General features: G+C 40.7%; 1 protein-coding gene across 2 annotated transcripts in view; it reads right to left on the reverse strand.

Moving 5' to 3' along the window:
* DNAH11 (dynein axonemal heavy chain 11) overlaps positions 1 to 17,268 on the reverse strand; it is a 285,994-nt gene that overhangs the window by 96,949 nt on the left and 171,777 nt on the right. For both annotated transcript variants that reach the window (XM_048838362.2, XM_075125798.1), the window contains 2 exons: positions 7,361 to 7,594; positions 5,384 to 5,530 (listed from right to left, as the gene is read on the reverse strand). In XM_048838362.2, coding sequence (XP_048694319.2) covers positions 5,384 to 5,530; positions 7,361 to 7,594 — 381 coding nt within the window. The remainder of the gene's footprint in view (positions 1 to 5,383; positions 5,531 to 7,360; positions 7,595 to 17,268) is intronic.

Here is a 17,268-nt window from a genome sequence, read left to right on the forward strand (position 1 = left end):
TGCCTATGCTTACAATTACATATTTGGGAAATTATTGTACTTATTTTGTAAGGATATGCTGCCTGGGGCTGAAGTCAGTTGTATGTAGTTTGGTCTTTATCCTTGTACCTCACAACTCATGTGAAATAGCTTCTCATGCACACATTTCCTGTTAGGTCTTGCTTGAATAAAGTCTAATTATGGAGAAAGCAAAATATTACAGTGATTGGGATATTAATATTTGGATAGCCACTACAGTGCATTGGTAGTAAAAAGTCTCCATAAGAACTTTTACTATGAATAGGTAATGTCCTAACTACAGTAGTTGTTTGTACAATAATCTGGGCTGGCAGCCGTGTGTGTGTGTGTGTGTGTGTGTGTGTATTTATAATACATCTAGGAAACTAAAGAAAACAATAAACTAAGAATAAACTCAGATTAAGTGACACATTGCTAAACCAGGAAACTCAAAATGAAGCTTAACAGTCCCTCCTGCCTTTCCCCACCTCCAAGACAACTTGAGTTCAGGATTGAGTTGGTGGGAGTTATAGGTTGAATTTCCCAGCATTCGTCGGTTTGCATCACAGACATAGCATACTTTAAAATTAAGTACTAGTTTTCAGATCTTCCTTGGTTCACACTTTCTCTCTATGTGCTGCAAGCCGGCCAGCCTAAGATACTGCTATACTATACATGGGAAAAAATACAAATTCTGTTTTAGACAAGCTGCAATTATATGTGAAGGTACAAGTCAGCAGATCAGCCCAACAGCTGTGGTGAGACAAGTTGGGTGAGGGAATATCTTTTATTGGACCAGCTTCTGTTCATGAGAGAGACAAGCTTTGGAGGTGCACAGAGCTCTTCAATAAATTGGTCCAATAAAAGATATTACCCCACCCACTTTGTCTCTCTAATATCCTGGGACCAACATGACTACAACAACGTTGCATACAACATATGTAACACCATTTCAAAATGGTAAGAACATGTACCAACTGAACTCGCCTGCATCATAAACAGTACCATGCAGTGGTTCAAATATGATGTAGTCCTTTCCATTAAACAGAATAGACAATTAAAATATCACACAAGCTGATGCTTTAGTTTTATTTCCATTTTCTGATTTCCCTAATTTTCTCTTCCTTGTTCTTGTTTATTGTGCTATTACTCTTTGCTTCTTGGTCGCTGGAGGAAGTTAAGAAGCTATATTGATTTTTAAGAAAAAAAGTAATGGAATGGGAGACAGAAGGGTGATTTCAATCAGTCCACTCCTCCAAGTGGAGATCAGTATTAAAAACCTATCCCCAACATTTTAGTAGTCCAGTTCAGGGCGGAAGTTCCTACAGGTAAGAGCTCCTGAGCAATATCTGAATTGCTGGGGAAGCTGGAAATCAAATGTACAATCACATGTAAAAAGTAGTTGGACTAGTGAACATGATGATCCAAGTGCAGGACACACACAAAAAGCATTGTTTTAGTCGGAGGGGGCAGTCAGAGTGGTTCCAGCCTCACTCCCCATGCTTACCCCATGTAATTCTAGCATCCACAATACCTATACTCCACTGTACTAGTGTGACAGTGCGGTTTTCTGCTTTGAAGGGGGCAGGTTCCTTATTCGAAAGCAAGACATATCACAATGCATTTACAGCTGTACAGCTACTCTGGGTGATGTCAACCTACCACATCGAAGAGTGACTGCAGCTGCCCACAGAGCAACTGCCATTGTTTACAAGCTCAAAAGAAGTGATACCTATACGCAGACTCTCTTGACTCCTGTACAAGCTCCAGCTTACACCACGGGTCTGGTCCCATCCAGACCCGTCCTTCCTCTCTGGATGATTCTGACGTGATCTGACCACCCCATCCCTCCCCTCTCCCCTATAGGCAGGGCATCTCTAAAGGCGTCTAGTAAAGGCATCTAGTAAATGCTTTAAAACTTGCAAAATCCCTACACCATTAGCTTCCTCTGATATTCTGTACTAGGAGCACCCTGGAACCTCCATGTTCACATGTTTTGTACAAAATATACCTTCTGAGGTATCATTTTAAAAGTCTTGATCTGTTGAACATAAATATCCCAGGTTTCAGAGTAGCAGCCGTGTTAGTCTGTATTCGCAAAAAGCAAAGGAGGACTTGTGGCACCTTAGAGACTAATCAATTTATTGGAGCATGAGCTTTCGTGAGCTACAGCTCACTTCATCGGATGTCCCATTGGATTGTATGTACAGCCATTGTATGAGCAGTGTTGTTACTGGAATATGCTGTCAGGCTGGGAACACCCAAAACCAACCTTTCAGTTACAACAAAGGAGTAGCCATCAGAAGCCATACAGTGTTAATAGCTCATCAACACCTATAAAGAAAAGAATCAACCATCCCAGAGACTCCTTAGAGAAATCATGTACGAAATAGAGACTGCTTGACCAATGGGAAGTGCCTGATCCCATCAAAACAGCAAGGATCTTTCCAGCAAGCTGGAAGAAAATAAAAAAAAAAAAAGAGGGGAAATGACATCATCTCTTGGTCTCTCTTCGCCCCTCCCCATGTCAACAGCTGGAAGCTCATCTGGAAGACAAAGGCTTTGAACTGGGGAAGTTTGGTCCCAGGCTAGAAAGAGAGTCCAGTCTGTGTATAGAGGAACTGTAACCTGGTTGTATCATCTGTCAGGGTGAGAAAAGCTGTTTGATTCAACTCTTGCTTAGACTAAAAGTTTAGGATTAAGGTAACTATCTCTGACCTTTATGCCTACCATTTAAAATCCTTAAAATCTATCTTTCTGTAGTTAATAAACTCATTTTGATATTTTATCCTTACCAGTGGAGTTGTCTAAAGTGCTTGGGAAATCTGCTCAGGTTACAAAGGCTAGTGCGTGTCCACTTTTCCACAAAGAAGTGGCAAACTAGGCAATGAACTTGCACTGGCAAGGGTTCTGACCCAGTGCAAGATGGTACAGTTCTGGGGTGCAAGGGTGGGGAGCTGGAAGGAATTGGCTGGAGCATCCGTATTGATAGTTCATGAGTGGCTGGGAGATCATGTATCACAGGTATGTCCCTGCCTGTGGATGTCTGTGTAAGTTCAGTGCTTATTAGATGTTTGTAGCTTGACATCAGCATCAAAATGTGAGGGATACCTCAGGTTGGTGGGTTTAGAGAGGCTCAGCAGTTCCACAGGCCAGGCTGCACACTGGGGACCCTGTCACACTTCCCTACTCTAAAGGTTTTAAACTAAAGTAATTAAAATAAGTGTGATTAATTGCCAACATTCCATGGTTTGAAAAATATTTATAAACTGCTTGAATTCTCATTTGCTGATCACATTTTATAAAAAGTTTCAGGTGCAGATTAGTCTTTATAGACCATCTGCAGCTTTTTAAAATATCTTGGGACTGGTGTCACACACACACACACACAGATAACTTCATCCCAATTAAAATGTTTTAGCAGAGCAATAAGACAAGTAAAGGGAATGTTGCAATTGTTATAGGCAGGAGGCTTTGCCTCGAGCCTGAAAAAATGGCCTGGGATATCTAATTGTGTTGTACCTAATTGCTTAATGAAGTAATTTGAATTGTGACAAGGACATTCCTCAATCCTAAATCTATCGGAAACATGCAGAACAGATGCAATAAAAAGTCCACTGAAAGGTGATTGAAAAAAATGGGGAGCTTTTCCTGAGCAATCCAATCTGCGCAAGTTTAGTGGCGCTACTTTGATTTTAACATGTACGGCAAATCTTTTAAATTCTTGTATAAAATGGGATTTGCCAAGGTTAACGTCCATAATTAGCATAAAGTGGAGAGATATAAGTAGAAACTGGAGCAGACCCTTATTGTATCAGTGGCAAAACAAAAAAACACCGTCTTTAACAAAAGCAGAATGAGGCTCAAAAAGTTGCATTAAAACAATAAAGCACCCCGAATAGTAACCCTTGTAGCAAGTCAACAGCTATGGGATGAAGGATAGCCACAAGAAAAGGTGAAAGTTTTGACAGCCCTACAGACAGCATAGTATGACCGTGACTGTTCTCAACTCAGTTTACAAAATTTGTTGTGACTTGAGTTACCTGTCCCTACACCAAAACAGTTTAATTGCTATTCTGAAACATTAGGAAAGTCGTCTCTCTGATGTCGGTAATGGAGACAACACACAAGTTTTCACAGCAAACTGCCAAGCTTGCAGAAGTCCATTAGGCCACAGGGTAGGAGGGACTTCAACAGATCAATAGCTATGATAACAAAGGTATAGTCACTGTATTTTTAGTGCAAAAATAGGATGCTTCATTTCGTGGTTTAAACATTTCGGTTCAGGATAAAACCCTGAATCTGAGTCTAGTTTCTTTGTCTTTTTAATAATAAAATTGATAGATAATTCCATATGCTGAGTAGAGCAGAGAAAAAGGATGAAGATTCGAAACTGCTTACACATAGGGCAACCCTATTTCCCAAAAGGAAAACAGGACACTGCATGGGACTAGCCTGAGCACCCCCCCGACCCTGATGCATGGGGCAGGCATGAGCTGCTTGCCCAACACCTCCCCCTTCCCATCTGGGGCTGGCCCAAGCTGCTTGCTGGAGCACCCCGGCCACGCGAGGCTAGCATCACTGCTTGCCCAAGCTCCCCTCCCCACTCAAGCCTGGTGTCACTGCTCACTCAAGCCCTGCCTGCCCTGTGCCCCACCTCCACCCCTGCACGAGGCTGGGGCTGGTGTCACTGCTTGCTCGAGCTCTGCCTGCTCCCTATCCAAACTCTGCATGGGGCTGGCATTGCTGCTCACACTTTTTTGACAAAGGTGGGTATTTCTCCCATTTGCTCTTGCAAATTTGATCAGTTGGCAAGAGCAAACAGGAAAAATGCCCCACTTTTCCCAAAAAAGTCGGGATGGCTGGGACAGGGCTTATAAAAAAGACTGTCCTGGCCAAAACAGGACATGTGGTCACCCTACTTATACATTCCATGGAAGGATTTTAGGATTCAAAATTTGGAAATAAATGTAAGGCAATGGAATGGACTTTGATATCAATTGAGTTGTTCAATTTAATTACAACCACAAAGCCTTTAGAAACCTAAAGTTCTCAGAGAAGACTCTGTGACCATTACTGTATTACAGATAGGCCCAATTCTGAAGATCCACATCCATTATATGCTTGAATGAGCTCAGTATTTATTGTTCTTTCATATCATTAAAAGCTAAAAGGTTGAGAAAATGCATAATGTAAAGAAAGGTCAAATGATAATCATGGTCTGAAATGCTGTTACAAGTATATACTTATACTTGTAACAGCATTTCAGACCATTTTTTAGACTTCATGCTCCCTAGAGAGGAAGTTTTTCAAAACTGTTCACCTACAAAGGTTTATTTTGTGTTAAATATAGCTCAACAACCCTAAATGGTGGAATTAGACTGACCTTTCGCTCCTCTGCATCAGCAGTGGCTCTTTCCTGGCTCACTTGCTCGGTCTGAAGCCCTATCTTAGTAATCAAAGCTTCAGCATCTTGATTTCTCAGTTGTAGTTTTGCCTCTTGAGAGGCTAGTTTGGATTTCAGGTCTTCTACCTGCAGTGCAACAGAGAAGAAATTTTTTGGAGTAGCCATTAATCAGGCACAGTTCTGGAACAAGTATACTTCCTGAAGGGGGATGTATAACACTTGGATATAACTTGTACTTTAGCTTTGTTTTCAGTTCCATTTCAAAGCAAAATAGTATCCATCCCTTATTTTTCATCTTCACTTGTTATGATTTGTTTCCATACTACAGCCCCATTTCTGTAACTCAGGGGAGAAGTTTGTTGCTTTCTAAATGAACTAACAAAATTATACAAAACAATCAAACCACAACCGCCAAAACCTCAGCCCCTCCTCTGATGGGCACAAACCGTGATCTGTCCAGTTTATGAGAGACCAAGGTTGTTCTTGAAACCAGATGTCTAAGCAGCTCAACAAGGTGCTGCAAGCCCTGACGTAGATGCAACTGTATAAACACCAGCAACAGGACATGTTGCAAAATGCTCATTAATCGTTCTGAAAAGCCTTTCATAGATAATTTTAATGGAGATTTGCTGAAGGGTTTACATAAAAAAATAAATAAATAAAAAAATCAGGTTTTGTTTAACAAAGGCTACCTGTCTGTTGAAAGAGCAATTTATTGCCTGACATGCTAGTCACCCACATCAAAATATTCAACAACAGTATTTTTCCATGCATAATGGAAGTGCTTAAAATATATATTCTTCTTATTCTTCTTTGGTTTTTCTTACTCATTCAAGCACTTTATCTGGTTGTTGGTCATGATATGATTCTGTATCAAATCAGAAGAGATACACTATAACCTGATACAGACAGGTGCCAAGTCAGTAGTAGTGGCTTTAAACCTCAAAGCCAGCAGAAGATCTGAGAGCTGTTCTGTTTGTTTGCTGGAAAACGTTAAGATGAAATGCTGAAGGCCCCCCCCCCCCCAAAAAAAATTATTACACAACCTCTCCCCACCTTTGCCTCTGTTAGAACCCTGGGAATCTTCCCACTTAACCCTCTGAGGCATTGTTTCATGAGCACCATGTGATATCCTAAAGCTGACTGTTAATACAGTAATAAAAAGCTTTTATGTTGGCTGTTTACTTTTTTCACATCCCTCAGCTTGAACAATAGGAATAAAGTTTCCCCCCTGGTTCTCATGCACTAGCACAAAGTTGCAATGCTATGCAAACACTGCAACTGAATGTTCTTTCTAGATCTATAAACACAGGGACTTCTTAGTTTTAGCAAACAAATTGCCAGCCATGAGCATGTGTCTGAGGCTGAAAAGGGAAAAGAGGATCCAAAGAGCTTTTCTCTTCCTGGTATCCCTGTGCAGAGACGAGTCACAGTTTGGTGGGGAGCACAGGCACTGTTTACAGCTAGCTAGCTTAGCCTCCTAAAAAGAGACAGGAAGAAATGATGGCATGGCTTCACCCCTCTAACCCTCCCTTTCCCATCAGCCAGCCAGCTGTCACAGACAGGAGCACGTCTGTACCTTCTCCTACGGTGGCCCTCCTGCTACTGCACTCTGAGACTCCCAAAATTTCTTCTGGGGCCCGTCTCACCCCTCCAGGGCAGGCTCTGACTTTGAGCCACAATCTAGCTCAAATGTTAAGATAGTAACCCATTTCCTTGACAGTCATCTACACGTACTTGGGAGTTTGAAAGGCACTACATAAAATAAAATCCAGCTTCAAAGACCTAGTACAGCACTGGACTGGCAGTGCCAGAACTCAGCAGCCTACTGAAAAGGTGCAGAGATGTTTCAATATAAGATTACTAATATTGCCATGGTCAGATTGAAAAAAAAATGCATCCCTTAGAGGAGAGAGAGAGACAAGAGTATGTCTTTCCTTATATGTGATAATTTACCTGAGAAGCTGTTGTTTTTAACTTCTGAATGCCATTCACCAGATGTTCCATGCGCTTGGACATCTCCTTGTATTTCTTCTCCAGCAGGACCTTATAAAGTGAGATTTGCTCCAGGAAACTTTTTGGAGTGGTGTAATTGTACCGCCTCTCGTTCTGATAATATTTTTCACTCATCTCATTGACACTGGTGTGAGCATAGGCCATAAAAAGGCAAATGGAATCCTGAACACGTGGCTGAAAACATCGAAGGAACAAAAACAAATCTAAATGACAGGGCAAAGGAATATTTCAAAGATTAAATACAGTTATATACCTCAGAAGCAGTTACACAACTAAGGAAGGATTGCCAGCAATAGTAATTTTCAAACTCCATTTCAAAAGCATAACCCTTTCAGTGCACTAAACAAAGTATTCAAATAATCGAACTGAGTCTCCCCAACTTTTTACAATTTAGAATAATTCTCACAGTACTCACAAGACTTTCATTGCCACAGCAGTTGAGTGCTATGCATCATTTCACCATATATTTGAGACTACACCCCTTCTCCCGGAGGCCCCGTCCCACACTGTGCCTTCTCTGTGATCCTCTGCCTTCGTGCCACCCTTTCTTCCTGAGGCCCCGCCGCTGCATCTCTCTTCTCCTCCAAAATCCCATCACCCACTTGCTCCCCTTCTCCCATTGCTCGTCCTTACAGCCGGTAAAAAGTGATGAGACCATGGCCCCCTGTTCCAGCATCCCTGATTTGAGTTATTTTTAAAAAACACCAACAGAAGGCTAAAAATGTTAAGATCTATAATTAATCACCATTGTACTATTAAGTAGAGTTAATGTGCTAGGAATTTGATATTTCACTTCTGGAACTCTTGATTGAAAAATAGTGTTCAGGTCAAGTAAAAAAATGTGCATGATGGTCTTGCTCTGATTCCACTGATCCCCACAGACTCCCACATATGTCATAATCCCCAATCCAGTTCCTACTTGAAGTCAATTGGGGATACCGCCATTGACTTCAAAAGAACAGGATTGCACCCAATCTAATGCCATTGGAAGTCAAAGGGAGTCTACTGACTTCAATGAGTATTGGGTCAGGCATTTAATCCATTACTTAGTGTATGTCAGGGGTTCTCAAACTTCATTGCACCGTGACCACCTTTGGGCAATAAAAATTACTACGTGACCCTGGGGGGGGGGGAAGAGGGAGGGACTCAAGCCTGACTCAGCTCAAACCCCCAGTGCGGGGGAGGGGGGTGTCAAGGTTCCTTCCCCACTCTGAACTCTGGAGTACAGATGTGGGGACCTGCATGAAAGACCCCCTAAGCTTATTCTTACCAGCTTAGGTTAAAAACTTCCCCAAGGTACAAACTTTGCCTTGTCCTTGAACCGTATGCTGCCACCACCAAGTGTGTTAAACAAAGAACAGGGAAAGAGCCCACTTGGAGACGTCTTCCCCCAAAATATACTCCCAAGCTCTACACCCCCTTTCCTGAGGAAGGCGTGATAAAAATCCTTACCAATTTGTACAGGTGAACACAGACCCAAACCCTTGGATCTTAAGAACAATGAAAAATAAATCAGGTTCTTAAAAGAAGAATTTTAATTAAAGAAAAGGTAAAAGAATCACCTCTGTAAAATCCAGATGGTAAATACTTTACAGGGTAATCAGATTAAAAAAACAGAGAATCCCTCTAGGCAAAACCTTAAGTTACAAAAAGACACAAAAACAGGAATATACATTCCACCCAGCACAGCTTATTTTACCAGCCATTAAACAAAAGGAAATCTAATGCATTTCTAGCCAGATTACTTACTAACAGAAGTACTGAGACTGCATTCCTGATCTGTTCCCGGCACAGACAGACAAACCCTTTGTTTCCCCCCCCTCCAAATTTGAAAGTATCTTGTCTCCTCATTGGTCATTTTGGTCAGGTGCCAGCGAGGTTATCTTAGCTTCTTAACCCTTTACAGGTGAAAGGGTTTTGCCTCTGGCCAGGAGGGATTTTATAGCACTGTATACAGAAAGGTGGTTACCCTTCCCTTCATTTTTATGACAGGGGCAAAGACAAAGCCCAATGACTTCAGCCCCAGGCAGGGGGCCTGTAACCTGAGTCCTGATGCCCAGGGCTGAAGCTCTCGGGCTTTGGTCCCGGGAATGTCTAAGCTAGCTCTGGCGACCCCATTAAAATGGTGTTACGATGCACTTTGTGGTCCTGACCCACAGTTTGAGAGCCACTGATGTATGTATATTGTACTCACCAATGGAGCTTTTCTTCATAACTTCTTTCCTATAGTTTTAATTTGACAATCCTACTTTATGATCCTTTAGAATGTATAACCTCTTCCAATATACTACATGGTAATCAAAACAGGCAAAGCATATTTAAAGCTCTTGAAAGGAATAATATTTACTCACGTAGTCCCATGCCAAGCACAAAACATGGACAAAAGTGAAATTCCATCTTTATCCACTTAGCTTGAGTTAAATGGAAAGGATGGGAAGGGACAGGACAAGGAGCGTTCTAAGCGCAGGTCTTTAAATTATTTTCATTCCAAAATTCCCAGCAGATGAGATATGCCACCCTGGGGCTTTGATCTGGAGCACTATTTACTGAATAAAGCTTGGAATGAAAAGCTAATTTTCCATGAGAAATGTTTTGGGCTTTTTATTAAAAAAATACAAGTCTAAGAAAATTAGAGTCACTAGCATATATACATATATATTCTGTAGAACTTGGAGCTTGGGAAAATACTTCTTGGGTTAAACTTTTTTTTCCATTTTGTCCTCTCTGACTTCTAATGTACTTAACTTTATAATCTGTGGAGTCACATCTCCCTCATTTTAATGATAATTTATTGCATTCTGTACAAGACGAACCCAGTTCAATTAATCAAGGGAAGCCTAAAAATCAATTAATATGAATTAAATGAGCTACACCAACTCTTAGGAAAGACACACATAATTTACCAAAGCATTGTCAATAATGCTTAGAGATCTTTTGGAAAATTGCTCGTGAGTGGTTGCTGATGCAGTTAAATGTTTCAAACCTACATCATTAATATTACAATCAGGTTGGTGTAGACAGACTTACAATTTTTCTTAGTGAGAAGCCTCGTTATATTTTGTGGCTTTAAAAGCTAGCTTTAAAAAAACAGTTTCACCTGTGATTGCAATAACAGAAATCGGAAGCAGGAACTAAACACAGAACGATTGCATACATGGAAAGTTGAAATAAATTGCCTTTAAAACAATAAATTAGAGTCTCCACATCCTTTGTTGGAGCCAAGGTAGCATAACCCAGCTAATATAAAATACAATACAGAAATCTGTTTCTTAAAGCAAGGAAATGAACAAAAATATTTTATGCACATTTGGTCACAAGCAGAAATCTGTTTCAGTCTTTTACTTTTAAATGTCTATTATACACACAAACACTACAGTACAGATATCCATCCTAGCCAAGGGCAACCTTCTTACAGAGTAACTGGCCCCTACCCAATCATGATGCTTATGAGAGGTCTCTACTCAACAGTCCTGAAAAGCACTCTTTAACAACAGTTTCATTTGTAAATCAGTGAGGGAGGAAGTGGGTTCCGGTAGAGCTGCAAGTGGCCTGAGACAACTTGTCTCAATGGGGCAAAATAACTATTGTTATCAAGCTTAACAAAATGGCACAGCATGGGAGATATGCCGAGCCAGAGAGCAGCTGGTTGTAATTCACACTGTTTTTCAGAAAACTCTAATCGTTCCCGAACAGACCTCTTTGATGATTGGTCTTCCCTGCATTTTCAATTTGTCACTTTCTCTTATGATAAGGTCAGCAGTGACAGCACTTCCTGACATTAACAGCTGTGGCTTTTAAAAGGGTCATTGTGGAACTACTAATTGCAGTAATTTCATTAGCATAAATTATTTATTCTGCCATTCATTTATCTCTCTCCTTTTTTTAATGCTACATTGCCTTTTTCAGTATAAGCCCATTCAGAGATGTAGGCAAAGAAAATTATTATCGCTAGTTTGGCCTTCTTTACGTAAAACTAGTTGACACTTTCAATTTTTTATTTAACTGCTGATCACTAAGACGTATAAAATAGCAACAAGCCAATAACCAAGATTACCAAGTTCTGAATCAAGAATATTCAATATTCCTAAAGAGAATGTGGGGAGAGGGGGGGAGTTTGTACCTAATATGTAACAAAATACAAAGGCAAAGTCTTTCTTTTTTTTTTTTTTTTTTTACTTCCGATGCACCAAGGAAATCACTTTATTTTAGATCTCGGCATACTGGCTTTTGTGCATGCAAGAGCTCAGACGATCCTGTATCCGCTCTGGGTCCCTACTGGAGTTAAGACAACTTTTGTCTGAATAAGGAAGGCTATTTATTGCTTTTCTCAGGATCTAAACTAGTCATTACCAAACCAGCTATTTACCTTCTGACTACAGATCTCAGCTTTCACCAACAAGTTCCGTTAGCTGAAAATGCACTAAGCAACAGCAGAAATGACTGATACAACTGAACCTCTTGATTGTGTAATTTAGGCAGTTATCGAAACAGGGAGGGAAACCTACCCATTGTTAGAATTGGAAGCCAGGAAGGGTTGATATTTCAAGCTGCCATTATGTCATATTATGCTGGATTTCACTGTATCTTATGCAAGGGGTAGAATGACAAATTTTCTTAAACGAAGTGCAGAGTTTAGTACCAAGCTTCCAGCACCGTAGTGGAAGAGAGCATAGCAGAAGAACTTCAAAGGAGTGGGAAGGGTTTTTTTGTTTTTTGTTGTTTGAATCATAGAATCTCAGGGTAGGAAGGGACCTCAGGAGGTCATCTAGTCCAACCCCCTACTCAAAGCAGGACCAATCCCCAATTTTTGCCCCAGATCCTTAAATGGCCCCCTCAAGGATTGAACTCACAACCATGGGTTTAGCAGGCCAGTGCTCAAACCACTGAGCCATCCCTCCCCCAAAAAAGGATGGGAAAGAGAGGTTAATTGTGGAGCCCCTTATTTTATGTTTCCAGTTGATACATGACAATACAGTTGGTTGTGGGAGGTGGAGATTACGTGGCATACTAAGATTAGACAGATGGGCCAATACCTCAGAGAACACACTTTACAATCATTATTTCAGCCCCAACCAAAGTTGAATAATGAAGAGTTAACCCTATACACCCAATATATGGCATTTAAAGCTCAACATCTCTACTTGGGGTTCTTTCTTTTTGCCAAGCTGTGTTAATGTTTATCAATTTGAGTTTTTGCTGTAAAACATTTAAAAAACCCCACCAGAACCAACTTGACTTCTACTCTGATGCTCTACATTTCCTCCCCAGTCTCTCTTTATTTGAAGCTCCTTTTCTCTTCCTACTACACCACACTATGGCCAGTACCCTTCCAGAAAGACTCCTACAGCTGGAGAGGATGCTGTTGAGTAAAGCAAAGTCACTTTCTTTTCTCAGCTGCACACTTTGTTCATTGATTCATAGTTTAAGGCCAGAGGGATCATTAGATCATCTGCTCTGAGTTGCTGTATATTGCAGGCCATTAAGTTTCACCCAGATACCCATCGTTGAGCCCACTAAATTGTTTAGGCTTTACTCAAACGTATCTTCCAGAAAGACACCCAGTCTTGATTTGAAGACATCCACCAAATGCCCTTGGTAGTTTTTTCCAATGGTTCATCATCTTCACTGTTAAAAACATGTGCCTGATTTACAATTTAAACTTGTCTGCTTCAGCTTCCAGCCATTGGATCTTGTTATACCTTTCTCCACCTTTCTCCAGCCCTACAGTACCAGTATTTTTTTCTTAATGAGAATAATTATAACACTGTAAATCAAGATGCCTCTCAATCTTCTTTTTGATAAACGAAACAGATTGATCTCCTTAAGTCTCTCACTTTTAGGCATTTTCTCCAGCCCTGGAATCCTTTTTGTGGCTCTTCTCTGCACCCTCCCTAATTTTTCAACATCCTTTTAAAAACGTGATCAGAATTGTATGCAGTATTCCACTATTGATCTCACCAGTGCCATATGCAGAGGCAAGGCAAACACCGCCCCCCGCTCTCTACTCCCCTGTTTATACATGCAAGGATCACATTAGCCCTTTTTGCCATAGTATCCCACTGGGAGCTCATGTTCAGTTGCTTTTCTATTATGATCCCTCGATCATTTTCATAGTCACAGCTTTCCATAATAAAGGTCCCCTTCATTCTGTATAACTTTGTATTTGGTTGTATTACAGGTTTTGTTTGTATGGGTCCAGTTTACCAAGTGATCCAGACTGCTCTGCATTTCTGCCCTGTTATCATCGTTTACCACTCCACTGATCTTCATATATTTTATTTTGAGTCTCTTCTGGGTATTTCTAGCCCTTGCACAGGAAGTAAGAAGAGAAAGAACTGAGTGCAGGTCTGGTGAAATCCTGCTGCTAGGATCAGTCAGATAGCTGAGTTTTTTTAACACAATTCAAAAATAAAGCAAAAAGGAGTTTACTGAAAATTGATGTGGGTTTTGCAAAAGAGCCATTGTAAATCCTCTGTTAGTCCAAATGAAGTTCTTTGATTAGATTTTCAGTCCCACTGAACATGGTGATATGCAATAACCATTGCCTAGTTGCATCCAGAGATTCTAGTAACCGATGAGAATGAAGCTTTGGGATGTTGCCAGTTCTTCCCCTGACCCAATCCCAAAATACAGTGTTAGACTTTTTAAACAATAGGTGTAAAATCCTGGCCCAATTTGCCTTTGGTTTCAAACTCCTATGGGCTCCAGTGGGGCCAGGATTTCATTCTAGAGGTGGGGAGAAAGCTGGTTTTCTCTCTTCACCTGTAGATGCTGCCTAAATGCTGAACCCTAAACCAACCACAAAATCCAATTACTCTCCATCGGCCTGAATTTCTTGTGTTTCATTTCACCACAAGAGAGCTGGCATTAAATTCAGAGGTTTATTTTTAAAGGGGCCACTCAGCTGTACTATTTTATTTGTTGTGATTTTTTTCTTTTAAAGCACAGTTTCAAAACCTGCCTCAAACTCAAACCTCTTGTAGTTACTGCGGTTTTCTTAAAACACAGGTTTTGGACAATTAAAAGTTGAGTGTAGGTTAAACCAATAACCAAGTGCTTAACTGTAGATCTGGCATTCATCTTCCCAAGTTACTGGATGACATGATCATAATACATGCCAACAGTTTGGACACAGGTGAACTGTGGCTAACAAGCCTCCTCTGATAAGAGGCGATAAAAGGATATCTAAATATCTAAAATGAAGCAAATTGAATTGCCCATGAAACACAGCAGCGCTACAAATGAAAAAAGGAAAAACCCACCCACATAAATCCCTTTCAGCTGACAGAGGCGGCCAGATACCAGCTAAGGGTCTCTCTGTTCTTCAGGGTAATCCTCTCCCACCCTACTTCCTTAATACATCTCTGCAGCTCTCCTGACCCTCCCTTTGCTCCCCATTCCTCTCTGATCATTCCCCCTTCACACTTTCCACTACTTCTCAGCTGCCCTCTTTGCTATGTTACTCACCTCACCTGCCTTTCTGATTCATCTCTGCTTCTCTTCTGTCTCCTTTAGTATTTTTTTTCTTTCAAAAAGACAGCTGTTATAGCTGCTCTGTCCTTCTCTATTCCAGGTCCACCATACCCCCTTCCACTCCCACCTCCCTTGCCTGTCTTTTTATACCTTGTTTTACCATGTTAGTCTTCTAATTGGCTTCACATACCCACTGACATTATCTGGACTGTCTCAGCCATCAAATGCTACTCTGAGAAGAGAGAGTGCTGAGACGAGTCCTAAAATAAATGTCTGATGATGAAGATAAAAACGTCAAATTATTTTGTCTATTGGGTCAACTGCCATTTATTTCATTATTAGGCTGAACAGGAAAAATATTTTTTAGGGACAGTTATCCACTCATTTGTGCCTCTGTACAGAAGAGAATCACATATGCACATATCCTTCTGTTAATGACTTATTTCCAGATGTCCAAAGCAGGTACTTTATACTATGTAAAAACATTATTCTTAGCAAAGGGTCCGTTAAAAATGCCTAAACTGAGATGACCCATGTTGTGTTCTTAACGGTGTGGATTTCAATTTATTAAGGAAGTGATCAAAATTTGTATTCATTCAAATCAAAATAAATGTGCTTAACCTTTAGACAAAAGGAAGTGCATCATAAACATGCTCTCTCTTCTGCACATTATCCTTATTTCTCCTTTAAACTAAACAGGAATGTGTAAGTTGATAAAACAGCAAAAAAAATTATAGATATATATACATATATATTCAGGTGTCCTACCACCAACATCTCTCTAAGTACCTTACAAGGCAAGGTTGGGCTGTTTTTAATCAAAAACAGTAAGGATTTCTAAGTCTCTCTCTCTCTCTTGCTCTTAGAATCCTATAGGAGGCATCAGTATACCACTGTAGAGCGGTCTACAGCAAACAGTGATGTGAGACACTGAGATAAGAAGTGAAGCAAGTCTCTCCATAGCCAGTAGATGTCATTGGTCACGCTTCATATCACAACTTGCCTGGCACTGATCACTGTCAATGGCACAAGAGGTAAAGGACACAAAATAGCTCTGCTACCAGGATGTAAAGATCACCAAAGAGGGCCCTCCATCCCTTCTTTACTTTATTCTTTAATGATTCTGTATTTTTTCCTTATGAATGGAGCACAAATGCTGCAGTCTCCTTCACATTAAAATTTTATTCCCTATTCAGGCTTTTCAACTAACTAATAACTAAAGTCTATCACAGAAATCAGATGTTTATCAGTAACAGAAAATATATTAATCCAGTACAAAATCTGTTGTCTCTTTTCCCAAAGTTCCAGTCCTTATTGCATCTAACTGGTGGCATCAAGTTCTGCAAGTTCTTTTCTAAGAGCTCTTATCTTACCTGTTGCCACTACCAGACCTTCAGTTGCAGGTTTTGCCATCCCCACAGCATTCGGTTGCCTGGAAACTCTCCCTATGGGGTTTCTCCTTAATGCCAGGGGATAGCTGACTTGAGATGCTAGGCTCTTCATCTGCACTCCTGAAATCCTGTGCTTCAGGTCTTTACAAATCCCTTATATCACTAGATGGACCCAGGAAAATGGAAGTACTGTTCCCTGAAAGTCAGAGTTTCTACACACTAATTGCCACTGAACCAAAACCAACAATGTCCCGACATCTTTCTTGCTTATAAATGAAACTGTATCAGCACCCTCTCTGCATTAAATTTCCACACACATTAGATTCTAACTTTTAAAAACAGCCACATGTGGGGGAGCGAGGGGCTAATGAACCAACTTCTCACATCTGGAGATCAGAGTTCAAATTGGCACGTAGCTCATTAGTGAAAATAGTAGTCTACATCACAAAGCCACCACACAAGCTGTTATCAGACCCTTGGCAGTCTCTGACCAAAGGAGGTTGAATACCATAATAGTAAATCATATATTAAAGTCAGGATCCAGCCACCAATGCATATAGAAGCTGGCACACCAGCCTCTGCTGAGAGTCCCTCTCCTTCAGAGCCACCAAATTCACTTACACACTACTTTAGAAAAACAACTCAGAACCTGCCATTGTGAAAAGGGAGAGGATCCATGGTCTTCCCAAAATCCTGGGATTCAAAATTCACAGAGGAATATTTTCAGAGTTGTTGAAAGAGATTAAACATCTTTTCTGGATTAACTATATAGGAGCAAGCACTGTAATATTAGGAACTGGATTATCTACGCTTTCACATCAGTTTCTGCCATCAGCATCCGTAACGATGCCAGCTGCCTGATCAGATATACACCCTCACATCCCTATCAGGCTGAAAGAGGGACAGAAACAAAACACCCTTGAAAGAAGGAGGTCAATGTCCTTTAAAAGTCTTTTAATGAGTAGCTTTCTCCTTTCTCCATAC

Source organism: Caretta caretta, chromosome 2 (assembly GCF_965140235.1).
Source record: "Caretta caretta isolate rCarCar2 chromosome 2, rCarCar1.hap1, whole genome shotgun sequence".
NCBI lineage: Eukaryota > Metazoa > Chordata > Testudines > Cheloniidae > Caretta > Caretta caretta.